General features: G+C 36.5%; 1 protein-coding gene across 2 annotated transcripts in view; it reads left to right on the top strand.

Annotated features, from left to right (window-relative positions):
* Wapl (WAPL cohesin release factor) overlaps positions 1–15692 on the top strand; it is a 65348-nt gene that overhangs the window by 15320 nt on the left and 34336 nt on the right. For both annotated transcript variants that reach the window (XM_027389438.2, XM_027389437.2), the window contains exons 3-4: positions 3611–4654; positions 7713–7831. In XM_027389438.2, coding sequence (XP_027245239.1) covers positions 3611–4654; positions 7713–7831 — 1163 coding nt within the window. The remainder of the gene's footprint in view (positions 1–3610; positions 4655–7712; positions 7832–15692) is intronic.

The following is a 15692-nucleotide window of genomic DNA, read 5'->3' as shown; positions in this document are numbered from 1 at the left end:
TTTGTGTGTGTGTGATTTATTCCCTTATCTTTTTTCACCTTATTTGGGGGTGGTGAGTGGGATTTGAGACAAGGTTTCTCTCTGTATCCCTGACTGTCCTGGAACTCTTAGTATACCCTGCTGGCCTAAACTCAGCGATTCTCTTGTGTCTTTAGTTCTGGGATCAAAGGCGTGCACCATCACCACTGCTAATTTTTTTCTTTTTCCTTTAAGTGTTTGGCAACTTCCTATAATGACCCCCAACCCACTGTACATATTATAAATTAATTTTATAAAATTTACAGAACCATGAAACCCCTCCACTAATTTTTAAATTTTATTGAGGAATTTGACTTTACTCAAACATTAAATCACTTATTTTTACAATCCGTTCTTTTTGTTTGTTTGTTTGTTTGTTTGTTTGTTTGTTTTAAGACAGGGTTTCTCCGTATTGCTTTGGGAGCCTGGCCTGGAACTTGCTCTGTAAACCAGGCTGGCCCTGAACTCAGAGATCTGTCTGCCTCTACCTCCTGAGTGTTGGGATTAAAGGTGTGGGCTACTACTACCAGCTTCTTGTGTTCATTGTTAAGAGACTCATCTCCCCCTCCTCCCATAAGATTAAGAATCCTTCAAGAATAAGTGGTCATTTAATCTTTCTTAGAGGATGTGAGAGAGGATGTGAGTTGAGACAGTCTGTGTAACATGCTGGCTTTGAATTCACAATCCTGTGAATTAATAGGCTTGTGCCCTCACACTTGATATCATTTAACTGACCCTTTGAAAAGGCAGGATTTAAAAATTGTGTGTGTGCTTGCAAACGTGTGTATACTTATTCAAATATGGAGGTCAAAGGATAACTTGTGGGGAGTTCTCTAGGTCCAAAGGATCAAACTTAAGTCTTCAAGCTTGGCAGCAAGTTCTCCTAACCATAGAGCTACCTTGTTGGCCTATATCTTTTATTTAAGGCTGCTTGGTGGTTTTACTTGTGGGACAGGTCTGGGGATTGAACCCAGGTTCTTATGAATGCTAAGCATCATTTTACCATTGTAGAGGCAATCTAGAGATGCTGAAAAACTAAAAGACATTAAATATTTGATGTAGCTGATAGGGGCCTTTGTGGGTTTTTTGTTGTTGTCAGTGGTAGTGGTGGTATTTGTTTCTTTGGATTTGGTTTTGACTAATTTTACCATGCTAGGTTTTGGGAACTGATTTTAAATAATGTACCATAAATTAAAAAGGAGTTTATCATAAAGATAGAAACTGCTTGAAAAAAGATGTCAGAAATGGATTCTACACTAAATAACTGCCTCTAAAACTAATGACTTTAGCAAAAATTATCTCCGCTAAAAATCCTGCTTTCTTTACGTTTCTCTGTTTTACATAATTACAAAAGGGCACAAGCCCTAAAATGTTGATTATTTTATATTTTTACTAAATACTAATTTTCCTCTAAACTTGCTGGCCCGTGGAACTTTGTATGCAATATGATTGGTTAAATGAAAAACTTGGAGTTGAAAGAAAGTAAAAGATATCTGGACTGTGTGTGGGGGGGTGCTGTAATTTTCTTACTTTAGTGGTGGAGGCAAGAGGATCAGGCACTTAAGGCCAATCTGAGCTAAGCTACATGGAACCTTGTCTCAGAATATAAAATACAGGTATCTTAAAAGGTACAGAGAAGCTTGGAGCAAACAATGATGGGAAAATGGTTCCAGTCACTGGTTATACATTACTCCAGAGCTGCCATATACTGGAAGAATTCTACACACAGTATTCGTTCTTCAGCTTGTGTAAGAACAGCAGACCCTAGATTGTGGTTTTGGGTTCCTTGCATGCAACTCTGCTATATAGGATAGAGAGGGAATTGATGAACTTACAGGTTAAGATTCTGCTAAGAATTTTATTGAAAGGTAAGAAGAGGGGCACACTTCACTGGTAGAGCATCTATCTGCTCAGTATTCACAATACCCTGGGTTCAGTCTCTGGGAGCATACTTGTATATTAAAGGTAATTACCGAGGAGTCTTATACTGTGGCATAATTTTTAATAGCTATAGTAATTTGTGATCTATAAACTATCCTCAAGAATATTATCTTGGGGGCTGGAGAGATGGCTGAGAGGTTAAGAGCACTGGCTGTTCTTCCAGAGGTCCTGAGTTCAATTCCCAGCAACCACATGGAGGCTCACAACCGTCTATAGTGGGATCTGATGCCCTCTTCTGGCATAAAGGCATACATGCAGATAGAACACTCATACATATAAATGAATAAATAAATGTTTTGTTTTGTTTTGTTTTAAGAATATTATCTTGCATTGGAGACATGGCTCAGAGGTTAAGAGCACTGGATGCTCTTTCAGAGGTCCTCAGAACCACATGGTGGCTTACAACTATCTATAATGAGGTCTGATGCCCTCTTAGGTGTATATGCAAACAGAACACTATGTAATAAAAATAAAGAACATTATCCATATAAAGCATTCCTTTTGACTATTTTTGAAAGTGTGTTTATTAAGATTTGTAAATAAGCTGGTGTCCTGGTGCATGCCTTTAATCCTAGGACCTGTTTGGGAGACATTGGTAGGTGGGTCTCTGTGAGTTTGAGGACAGCCAGAGCCACATAGTGAGACCCTGTTGAAGCAAAGCAAAACACAAGAATTGTGAATAGTTCTTAAATGTAGACGTATTTTTCCTGAGGCAATTTTACTGTTTGGTATAGAGTAATATTTTCCAGTCTTTACTCATGAATAAGTGCAAAGGGAATCATGATAATTAGTTGGATCATATTGCCATCTTTTACTTGGAAGGTAAAAAAGTTTGCTTCTGATGATAAACATTTAAGACAACAAAAATTAATTCCCCACATATAAAGTAGTCATGTTAAGGGATAGAGAGATGGCTCAGCAGTTAAGAGCACTGGCTGCTCTTCCAGAGATCCTGAGTTCAATTCCCAGCCACCATATGGTGACTCAACCATCTGTAGTGGGATCTGATGCCCTCTTCTGGCATGTAGGCGGACATGCAGATAAAGCACTCATACTCATAAGTAAATCAATCTTTTAAAAAGTCATGTTAAACTTGCAATGCTGGTTGACATGCATAAATAGGTACCACATAGATACCAGAACCATTGTTAAAAATTACATGATGTCATGTGGCTTTTAGGATTAGAAGAAATATAGAAAGATCTAGAGAAGCTTCCTGCAAGCAGGTTTCTAGGCAAAGCTAATATGCCGTATATGCAGCCCTGTTCCAGGTAAGTACAAATGTCCCTGAAAGGCTTTCATTTATTGTTGCTGAGTTTTAGTTCTACTAAATACTTTCTAAGTTAAACATAGTTACTTGAAAACTTAAATGTTCACTTGGTTCAGTTTCTTAATGCCTAACTTCTTCTGAGTTCAGCATGACAGAGGCTTAGATGTTCAGGGACAGGTTACTAGAAGACATGCAGTTGTACATACTGACTAGGAGAGCAAATGTCAAATGTGTAAACTTTTTTTTTTTTTTTTTTTACAATTTGAAATTATTGCAGCTATTTCAGGATTATTCTGCATTACTATTCAGAAAGCCCTGCTATTTGTTAATTTGAATACTGATGACATTTCATGTTTTTAACCTGACATATTTTTTTTATAGATAAAGTGGAGAATTTTAGTGAAGAACATGAAAAAAATAGTCACCATTTTCATAAAAATGCTGAAGATAGTACTAAGAAACCCAACACAGAAACCACAGTAGCTTCTGAATATAAAGCTGATGAGATTAAGGAAACAAATGATACTTGGAACACCCAGTCTGGGAAAAGATCAGAGTCTCCATCTGAAAGTTGTCCAGTCAAAGGACCTGTAAGAACTGGTTTATATGAGTGGGATAATGATTTTGAAGATATCAGATCAGAAGACTGTATTCTGAGTTTGGATAATGATTCTCTTTTAGAGATGAAGGATGAAGATTTAAAAAACCGATTGGAAAATCTAAATGAAGCCATTGAAGAAGATATTATACAAAGTGTTCTTAGGCCAAGCAACTGTAGGACGTACTGTAGGGCCAATAAAGCAAAATCCTCACAGGGAGCATTAAATTTCGATAAGCTAATGGATGGCACCAGTCAGGCCTTAGCCAAAGCAAACAGTGACTCAAGTAAAGATGGCCTGAATCAGGCAAAGAAAGGTGGTGTAAGTTGTGGGACCAGTTTTAGAGGAACAGTTGGACGGACTAGAGATTACACTGTTTTACATCCATCCTGCTTGTCAGTTTGTAATGTTACCATCCAGGATACAATGGAACGGAGTATGGATGAGTTCACGGCGTCCACTCCTGCAGACTTAGGAGAGGCTGGCCGGCTCAGGAAAAAGGCAGATATTGCAACTTCCAAGACCACTACTAGATTTCGACCTAGTAATACTAAATCCAAAAAGGATGTTAAACTTGAATTTTTTGGTTTTGAAGATCATGATGAGACAGGAGGTGATGAAGGGGGTTCTGGAAGTTCTAATTACAAAATTAAATATTTTGGCTTTGACGATCTCAGTGAAAGTGAAGATGATGATGACGACGACTGTCAAGTGGAAAGAAAGACAAACAAAAAAAGAACTAAAACAGCTCCATCACCTTCCCTGCAGCCTCCCCCTGAAAGCAGCGACAATTCCCAGGATAGTCAGCCTAGTACTAATAATGCAGGTAAGAATTGTAAGAAATATATACATAACATAATAATATGTTTAACATATGATTTGTTTCTCAGGCTTTAATCAAAGGCTAGACTGTTTCGTAGATACTTAGTTTTAGTTTGTTTTATATATGTGAGATTTATTTTTAATATGTAGATGTGTGTGCCTGTATGTGGGTATGTGCATGTGAATACAAGTACCCTCTGAGGCCAGAGGCAGTAAGTCCCCTAGAGCTGGAATTAGAGTTGTAAGCTGTCTGACCTGGGTGCTGAAAACAACTCCGATCCTTTGGGAGAGCAGCAAATTCTCCCAACCACTGAGACATTTCTCTAGCCATAGTTTGCTATAATATTAGTAGAAGCATCTATTTAGAACCCATCTATTGCCTCAGAGGTATAAAACTTTCATGTAAATTTTTAGGTCTTAAATTATGAAAGACTGGGAGTCTCGAAGCTTTAAATCAGTGACTAGCCTTTAAGGTTTTTGGTTTCAGATTGGATTCCAAACCAGGGCCTCACACATAATAAGGTCTGCCACTGAAATATACAGCCTTAGGCCAGTGTAGGCATTTGGTCTTTGGACCTTTGGGTGTGGCTTCAGGCGAACCTAAGCAGAAAGAGAGGAGCCTGAGGTGTGGCTTTTCATTGCTTGCTCCTTCTGTTGGGTCAGTGGATCAGTAGGAAGAGCAGAGAAACGCTCTGGTGGTTCTTTGTATTTTTCTGTGTAATTGTCCCCAATAAACACCCATTTTTCATTTTTCTTGGGTCTAGTGATATAATTACATCCTTGCCTTCAGGCCAGCACCTGTGAATTTATATGAGAATTTTAAACTGTTGGGACAGAGATACCAAATATCTTGTTTTAGCTTTGAAAATCCAAATGCAATGGAGACATAAGGATTTTGGATAATTAGAACTGTACTGATAAGAGATGGTTTTATGAGGGAAATACTCAAATTAATTAAACCCTTTGTAAGTAGCACAAAACTAAAAAAGAAAAAAAATTTTTTTTTTTTTTTGAAACATTCTCAAACCCTCTTAAATTGTAGTCTCATAAGATCAAAAGGTATGCTGGGCAGGTGGATCTCTGAGTTTTAGGCCAGCCTGGTCTACAGAGTAAGTTTCAGGACAGCAGAGCTACACAGAAAAATCCTGTCTGGGAAAAACAAAAACAAAATAGATTGTAAAGTACTGGGTAAGAATTCTCTTTTAATAATGAAAATTTGTCTCTTAAGACTGTAGGCTCAATGATAAGATTCTCTTAGGAGTTGAATCTCTCTCTCTCTCTCTCTCTCTCTCTCTCTCTCTATATATATATATATATATATATATATATATATATATAGGTAGCTTTGCTATAATTAAAGCTTTACTTGAAAAGGGTGATGTGTAGAGGATTCACTTATGTGAGGAAGAATTTGTGAAATAAAAGGTCTTTTCAACCAAATACAGCTTTGCTATATTGGTTTAATTGTTTAAAAAATTTTTTGTCCTGCTAAAGTTGTAGACATTTGTAATTGTGGTGAATTAGAATTTCCATAGTATTTGTGAATTTAGATTCCCAAATAGAGTATATCATACTTGACACTACCTGCTACTTAGCATTTTTGGGTCTAAAAGTAGTTTGCATGGTTTTGGGGGTGATTTGTACAGGGGAAACATGCTCTATGACTGAGTTACACTCTCAGCCCAGATAAGATTCATCCTTGGTTTTAACTGGAATTAAAGCAGGAACTTCTAGAGCCTCTTCAGTTCCCTAAGAAAGTATAGTTAACATTTATCTAGTGTTATCATCAGCCTCTTCTGGAAGATTGCAGTTTGCAGCAGCCTCACTAGACACTTGAGATCTGGTCATAATGCTGTGCAGTACCTACACTCTTGTCCTGCTGCAGTTTATTTGACTTTTAGGCTCAATTTGTATAGTAAGTTATTCTTCTCATCTGCAATTTAAAATCTGTTACATGTTGTAATAATAGGACTTCAATTCTGAAATGTGAAAAATAGACTAACTTTGAGAAATGAAGTTTACATGAACATTTCTGCAAGTTCCCAGGCAGGTATGTGTAGGCATACATGTAGGCAAAACACTCATATACATAATATTCATCTAAAATTTTTTAAGAAATGATTATCTTTATAGAAGCCAGCAGCCTCTTACAGTTTGAACAGTGTCTTTGACTTTTGAGAGCCACACCAAATTACTTATCTTGCATCAAAGCATTCTATATCCCCACCCAGCACAAATGCATTCAGTGAGTACTGGAAGCATGCAGTGTTGACACCAGACCACCTGGGTTTGGAGTCTAGCTCTGCTACATCAGCTCTGCTTAGCTGGCTTCCAACAAGTATTCTTTTAAGTTAACATGATTTCATGAACTTAAAATCTAGAAATAGCCGGGCGTTGGTGGCGCACGCCTTTAATCCCAGTACTCGGGAGGCAGAGGCAGGCAGATCTCTGTGAGTTTGAGGCTAGCCTGGTCTCTAGAGCGAGTGCCAGGATAGGCTCCAAAGCTACACAGAGAAACCCTGTCTCGAAAAACAATAACAACAAAAAAAATCTAGAAATATGTGAAACTTAGGTATCATTTGATATTTATGAGTTTGATATAAATTATATATCTAGCACTCATATGTATCTGGTAGTTACATGATCTATGAAGTTCAAATTTTATTTTGGAAAAAATTTAAAGCCAGACATAGTGATGCATGACTGTAATTTCAGTATTTGGGCAGCTGAAGCAGAGGGATTGCCATGAGTTTGAGCCAATTAGGGATATTTAGTGAATTCCAGGCCACTATGGGCGCTAGCTACAAAGAGCCATTCTCAGTAAAAGAGAAAATATTTGTTTTTGTTTTGTTTTATGTTAACACAAAATAAAACTAGAACACATGTTTAACAGCCAGGTTTTGAAGTAGAAGGTGAGGATTAGAGTAGCTTTTCAGCTGTTGCTGCTTTTAATCTTTCATTCATTTCTCACCCTAACCCCAATATTATGTTTAAAAAATGGCCTTAAGTTTTCTGATAACTTGAAATACTGGAAAGCTAGCTAGTTTTGATTACCGTTTCAGAAAACTTGGATTTTACAGAGGACTTGCCTGGTGTGCCTGAGAGTGTGAAGAAGCCCATAAATAAACAAGGCGATAAATCCAAGGAAAATACCAGAAAGATTTTTAGTGGCCCCAAACGGGTAAGTAAAGCACTATTATTTATTTATCATTAGAGGACTCATGTCTTATTTAGGGTTTCTAATGCTGTGAAGAGACACATGACAACATTTAATTGGGGCTAGCTTGCAGTTCAGAGGTTCAGTTCATTATCATCATGGTGGGTCATGGCGGCGCACAGGCAGAAAATGGTGCTGGAAAGGAAGCTGAGAGTTCCACATCTTGCACAGGAAACAGGAAGTGATCTGAGACACTGCGTCGTTTGAACACGTATGAGACCTCAAAGCCCATCCCCACAGTGACAGATGAATGGACGAGCATGCGTGTGTGTGTGTGTGTGTGTGTATGAGAGAGAGAGAGAGAGAGAGAGAGAGAGAGAGAGAGAGAGAGAGAGAGAGAGAGAATACTATTAAGCTGTAAAGAAAAATTAATAAAAATTAGCAGGAAAATGGACTTAGATTAGAATATGTGATATTAGATGAGTCCATACAATCTCAAAAAAAGTGTTCTTACATTTGAAGTCTAGCCATTAAAAAATATATGTACACACATATATACATACATATGTATATAAATAAATGTACATGTGAGCACAGTATAACATGTAGGAAAGAGAACAAGTATTGCTAAATGTTAGGGAATGACGAAGGACTGAATTTCTAAGCTATTCTGTAAAGAAGAGAAGTTCAGTGAGTTAATCTTTGGGCCTATGTTAGGTGTTTGATTTTTTTTTTTTTAATTTGCAATGTTTTGTATAATAAAGTGGTAAAATTTAATTAAAAAGAAATTCCATATTAGATACATAGTTTGCAAGTATTTTCCCAGTTCTTCGTGTTGCCCCCCCTCCTTGCCAATTTTTGATTTTGTTTTTTGGTTTTTTCGAGACAGGGTTTCTCTGTGGCTTTTAGAGGCTGTCCTGGAACTAGCTCTTGTAGACCAGGCTGGACTCGAACTCACAGAGATCCACCTGCCTCTGCCTCCCGAGTGCTGGGACTAAAGGCGTGTGTTTAAAAAACGCCCTGTGCCGACTTTTTAAATTTTTGATGAAGCACAACTCTTTTCCTTTTGTTGTCTGTGGTTTTAATATCAAAGCTGAGGATTCATTGCCAAATTCGGTGTAGACTTTCAAAACTGTTTTTCGCTTATGGTTTGTAGTTTTATTTAGGTTTTTGATCTATTTTGAGTGAATTTTTGTGCATACTGTAAGGTCGTGATCGTGATCCACCTTCACTTTCAGGCATTGCAGCATGTAATTTAATATAACCTTGCACAGGTATTGAGAATATTTCTTACATTTAAAAAGCCTGCTGTGTGTTGTTCTTCTAAGTTGTAGTTAAAAGTTGTCAGCAACTTTTATTTTTTCCAGTTGAATTAATTTTTGTATCTATTCCTATTTTTTTCTTATTTTACTTTTGTAAAAGCCCACTGAGTATCTTCACAGTAGTTGTTGATGCACTTTAGTTCTTATGGATTTGTTTATGAAGTATGTTAGTTTTCAGAGCAATATTTACCAATAGGCAAGGGATGGCCCAATCACATAGACTTTTTTAAATAAATGTTTTTTTAAACATTTATTTCATTTATTTTGGGGAGAGGATTCCATATGTAAGTATTGTGTTTACATTATTTCTACCTCTCCCTTCCGTGTCCTCCTCCCTTATACCTCCTTCTTCAACATCATGACTTCTTTACCTACTATTGTTACACATGCACACACACACAACACTCTCTCTCTCTCTCTCTCTCTCTCTCTCTCTCTCTCTCTCTCTCTCTCATACAAACCCACATATCTTGCTGAGTCCCTTTAGTTTTGCTCATATGTATGTGTGTAGTTTCAGGCCAGCTTGAACCACATAGCAAGACCCTATCTCAAATAAAAATGGTTTAAAAAACAACCAGGGTGGGGAGTGGGGGGAACAAAAAAAACCAAAAAACCCCTATCAGATTAGAAATAAAGAAACAAATTCCAAATGTATTGTTTACAATTCTACTAAAATAATAAACCAATGACATAGCAACATAACTTATATGAAAAATTATTTAAAACCAAAAATATTGAAGGAAGAATACATTGTTTTATCTTTATTTTTGTAAATTTCTGCAAAGGCAAGCTTAAAAAGATTCTTGAAGACTTGGTATGGTGGCTCATGACTTTAATCCCAACACTGGGAAAATCTAACATAAACATGCTATATGATTGTATTTTAGATAACCTTTTCAAATGATATTTTAAAATATATTTGGTGTGCTACACCAGAAACTTAATTTGAGTTTCTTGATGATTATCCCATATTTGTAAGCTTTTCATACTGTTAAATTTGAACCTGTTGTTTCCCCTTAACATTTTGAACAGGTATTTTTAACCATGCATGCTTTATAACCTTATATGTGGGCCATTTGGAAAATACTAGTCACCCTGAGTTATGCACACATTTCATTATGCTCACTCAAAAATTCATGCTAATCTTGTCAAACCAAATTTTGTTGTTACTGGTCATGTTTAGTCCGTAATAGATCAAGTTCTCCAGAATTTTAGTTTTTTTTTCTCATTGGCATCAAAATGCCTTAGGGAAATTAGCTGACAGTGACAGCCTCCCTTTTTTCCTTTATGGAAATATTTTTGCCAGATACCCAACCATGTTTGTCAATCTTTGAAGTAAGTTTTTTTTTTTTTTTTTCCTGAAAAAAGTGGCTAGATCTACACAGCTCAAAAAGTTGATGTATACAGAAGTGTTTTATGCACACTTGTTTGGTATTTCACACAACACTGAGATTTAATAAAACTGGTATTTCTTCTTAAAGGCTTTATATGAACTGATGCTTATACTTTGTGGCAGTGATGAGAACAGGTGTAATTTGAAGATTTTATAAATTCTTGCCAAGATACTATCAAACAGTGGTTTCAGTACCATCCAAAGGGATTTAAATTTCAGTACACCGAGAAAGGCAAATACAATAGTTCTGAATTTGTAGTCATCTGAAAGAGTTGATATATCCCTACAGTGTTCATAGCTTATACTTTGAGACCTGATGATTGATAGTATTCTACTTTATTCTGTGTTCCAAACTTTTTATAGTGAAATACTTTATAAGTTAATTATAGCATAAGTTTTTTGTTTGTTTTCCCTTTTTTTGTTTTTCTCTTGAGATGGGGTTTCTCTGTAGATTTGGAGGCTATCTTGGCTCACTCTGTAGACTATGCTAGCCTCGAACTCAGAGATCTGTCTGCCTCTCCCTCCCAAGTGCTGGGACTAAAGGTGTGTGCCATCACCGCCTGGCATTGGCACATTGTTCTTGAGTATACCTTATTTAAATACATTCTTATTTAAAATTATCCCTTTCACTTATTTTTATTAAGAGGTTGTGATATTTGTCTTTAGGACTGGTCTACATTTTAGAAGATATCTATAATCTTGATATTTAACTTGCTTCACTATTGGTTTAGGAAGCTGTAAATTAATAAATCCACATCCTGGATTAGATTTAGGTTAAACTTTTTTTTTTTTCTTTTTGCAGAGCTTCATTGGTGATAATAGTGTATGCTTTACATTTGAAGCTCTCTATTTTCTGATTATTCCACTCTTAATATATTTTCATTTATGCCTCCATCTACTTTCTACAGTATGGAGGATTGAATTTAGGACTTGTATATGCATTCTTGACCTTTAATATTGGTTTGAAAAACTAACGAAGGTTGGGATCATGAACTTTGTTCAAAACAAAGGCACATTTTCCCTTTTATAATTTCATTAGGTCTATTCTGACACCATGTGAATATCTTATTCTGCATTATATCTTTTAACTTGTTTTTATCTAGTATTGAACCTTGTCTTAGTTACTATTTATTGCTGTGAAGAGACACCATGACCATGCTAACTTATAGAAAGAAGCATTGAATTGGGAGCTTGCTTACAGTTTCAAGGGTTAGTTCATTATCATTGTGGCAGGGAGGGAGGTAGCAGGTGGGCAAGAATGGTGCTGAGGAAGTAACTGAGATCTCATATCTGATCCACAAGTTGCAGGCTGAGACCTCTCCCCACCCCCACAACTAAGCCCATTCCCAGTCATATACCTTTCTATGGCCATACCTCCTAATTCTTCCTAAACTGTTCAATTCATGGTGACTCATGTATTCAAATACATGAAGTTGTGGACATGTTTTTACTCAAACCATCACAAATCCTATTGCCATTATTTGTTACACGAACAGTTGCAGACTACTGAAAATTTTCCAATTGTTTCTCCTACATTTAGTAAATGGAATAATAGTATAAGTAGTCTCTCCCATCATTGACATATTAAATAGTTATTACTTATTAGCATTGTTCATAGTAAAGTAAGCCATGCATGACATCACTAAAATCTAAAGAAGCGTAATGTCGAGAAATAGAATAATGGTACAGAGGCAAAGGAAATAGGGAGATATTGGTGTAAAAAGTACTGTGAAATAGAATTAGTAAATCCAGAGTCCAATAAATATAACAGAAGTACAGTTAATGTGTATTGATAGTTTGCTAAATTTATAATTTGCTGGATTTTAGGCTTTTAACACACTGCAAAAAAAAACAATTATGGAAGAGATAGATACAGGATACGTTAATTTGTTAACTTGTACTAATCATTTCACTGTTTTCATGTTTATCAAAACATTCTTTTTCTTAAACATATAAAACTCTTTAAAAAAACTTATTAAATGTAGTATTATAAGTTTTGACTTTTTTTTTTTTTTTTGTCTGTATGCCCTAGTTTAGATTTGGCTAGTGGGAGCCATTTCTAGCTTGCTTGTTTCTCTTTTATGTAAACCCAACATCTTTGAGTACTTTGCTTTCTGCATAGTAAAGTGATCAAGATTCATCATGTACTTTACTTTTCTCATTAAAGAATTCATTTTTCATGAATGAATGAGAAACGAATTCTCATTCTTTTTGTATGGCATAAATACTTAGAATACTCAAGTGCTAACTATATTCATTGCTGATAGGCCCTGTCATCAGACAGCTAGAAAAAATAAGCTATGTGACTGGAAGAGATGGGTCAGAGATTAAGAGCACTGGCTGCTCTTCCAGAGGTCCTGAGTTGAATTCCCAGCAACCACATGGTGACTTACAACCATGTATAATGAGATCTGGTGCCCTCTACTGGCAGTCAGGTGTACATTCAGACAGAATACTGTATATATAATAAACTTTTCTTTAAAAAAGAAACGTAAGCTATGAGTTCATATGAATAACTTTACTTTTAGTTTAGCATAGTAGAATTAAAAAATAAATTTATTACTGGTGGGTCTGGGAAGAGGCCATTCACATGCCATAGTATTTGTATGGAGGTCAGAGGACAAACCTCTGGAGTCAGTTCTTGTATTATGTGATCCAGTGATTGAACTCAGGATATCAGATGTGCATAGCAAGTGCTTTTACCTGCTGGGCTATTTGGTGAGCTCCGATGTGACAGAATTTTGTATTTGGCTTACTGTTGTGTCCTGTGCAGGAATAATAACCACATATAATGTTACTAATAGTAATTACTGAGAATAGTAAATAGCGATGTTTAAGCTTTGCAGTTCATTTTGTCCTTAGCATTTTACTGAGGGTGACTGGTCAGAAGCTGAGCATGGTGGCACACACCTAAATAACTAGTACTCGGGAGGCTGAGACAGGAAATTGTGAATTTGAAGTCAGACTGGGCTACATAGCAGAGACCCTGTATGAATTTTTTTTTTAAAGCCAGGCAAGGTGCTACAGGCCTTTAATCCCAATAGAGGCAGCGAGTGGATCTCTGTTAGCTTAAGGCCAGCTGGTCTGCAAAGAGTTCTAGGCCAGTCAGAGTCATAACTAAAACTCTTTCTCAGAAAAAAATAAAACAGTCCCTTGATAATCTTTTTTATTTTTGCTTATTTGTATTTAATATTTGGTAGTGTTTTGTTTTTGCAGTGTTAGTGGTCTAACCCAAGGCCTTATATATCCTACGCAAGCACTCTACCACTGAGCTATACTTGCAACCCTGTGTTTAGTTTTTAAATTTAGTTTTACACTTAATATTGAGAGATTTTGCTTTGCTATTCACACAGCTTAAAAAAGTTAATAGTGTACATGAACTTGACCTGATTTTGGAGTAATTTATTTGGCCTAAAGTAAATCAGGTCATGGAAAACAAATCGGCAGCAGACCTATTTGCTGATGTATAGATGGACATGATACTATAGTGTCTGGAAAATTAAGGAAATTACTGCTGGTTTTTTTTTTTTAAACTTAAAAAGCTATGGGATTGAACACACTTGAAAGATGTAATGTGAACCAGGCTGTGGTGGCACACATCTTTAATCCCAGCACTCAGGAGGCAGAAGCAGGTGAATCTCTGTAAGTTTGAGGCCAGCCTGGTCTACAAAGCGAGTTCCAGGGTAGCCAGGACTGTTGAAACCTATCTTGAAACCCCCCCCCCCAAAAAAAAAAGGTAATGTGGATAAAGCCTTGTAACATAATAGTTCTAGTATTTTATTTCCTGACGAGATTTAAGTAAATACTCCCTTTTGCATGATTCATAGAAACTAAATTTTAGGATTTATAGAAAACTAAATTTTCCAAGGAATTTCTTTTTAAAAAGATTTTATTTATTATGTATACAGCATTCTGCTTCCATGTATATCTGCACACCAGAAGAGGGCACCGGATCTCATAACGGATGGTTGTGAGCCACCATGTGGTTTCTGGGAATTGAACTCAGGACCTCTGGAAGAGCAGTCAGTGCTCTTAACCTCTGAACCATCTCTCCAGCCCCGGAATTTTTATGTGGATTATATATCAGATACCATAAGAGAGAATAGGGTGTGAGTGATGTAGGAAATGTTCTCAGCAGTTGTAGAATAGCCTCAACTTGTCTAGTGTTTCTTCTGATTCAGTTTAGTTGTCATGGTTTTGGTTGGAGCACTAGAGGAGATACTATGTTCTCATTGCTTCAAAACCCTGTCACAGAGATATGAATCATATAAAAATATACATACACCCTTTTTGTTTTTAAAGTCTATGGACTTAAACCCAATGCCTCATACTTAGGGCCTTGCACATGCCAGGCAATCCTCCACTTCTACCCCTTATGCTGTTTTTACATATGATTACATACCTAGTTTTGTAGAACCTAGAGTTCATGCCGATACTCTCACTTCTGGTTCAATACCAGGTTTATTTTGCCCTACATGCTTTTGTATTTTACTTTTTGTCTACAGTGAGAAATCTGGTTGTCATTGTCTTTAGTATGCTTAACCATTTATTTGGTCCTAATATTTGTCAACGGTTTCTTGATCATATAAGTCATCTTCTCACCTTAGTAATACAGACAGACATAGGCTAGCCAAGACTTTGCTTTTCTCTATCTTCTTTTATTAGAAACATTAACTTTCTTAAAAAATTTTTTTTAGATATTTATTTTATATTTAAATATGCCTGCATGTATATGTATGTGTACCCATGTGTGTGCCTGGTTGCCCAAGGTTAGAAGAGTTTGTTAGATTCCCTGGTATTGGAGTTACAAGTGACTGTCAACCACCGTGTGGTTGTTGGGAACCAAGCCCAGGTCCTCTGTAAGTGCTCTTAACTGCGAACTCATCTTCTCCAGTCCTGTGCTAACTTTGTCAAGTATGTCATTTGTACAGTTTTTGCCTTACCAGGAGTGTAGTAGGCAGGAGTTGTTATTAGAATTGAGGCTGGCAGGTTACATGCTACAGAAAAATGAGAAGGGGGAAGAAAACCAGTTTAAAAAACTGGTCGAAATAATGCCTTTAAAAAGTCATTTGCTGGGCTTGAGAATTGGCTTGGTGGTTAAGAGCACCCAGGTTTGATCCCCAGCACCCACATGGTAGTTTATAATATTAGTTCCAGTATCTGACATATT

This window comes from Cricetulus griseus (assembly GCF_003668045.3).
Source record: "Cricetulus griseus strain 17A/GY chromosome 1 unlocalized genomic scaffold, alternate assembly CriGri-PICRH-1.0 chr1_1, whole genome shotgun sequence".
Lineage (NCBI taxonomy): Eukaryota > Metazoa > Chordata > Mammalia > Rodentia > Cricetidae > Cricetulus > Cricetulus griseus.
Note: the sequence above shows the minus strand (reverse complement) of the source record. Positions and strands in the feature narration are given on the sequence as shown.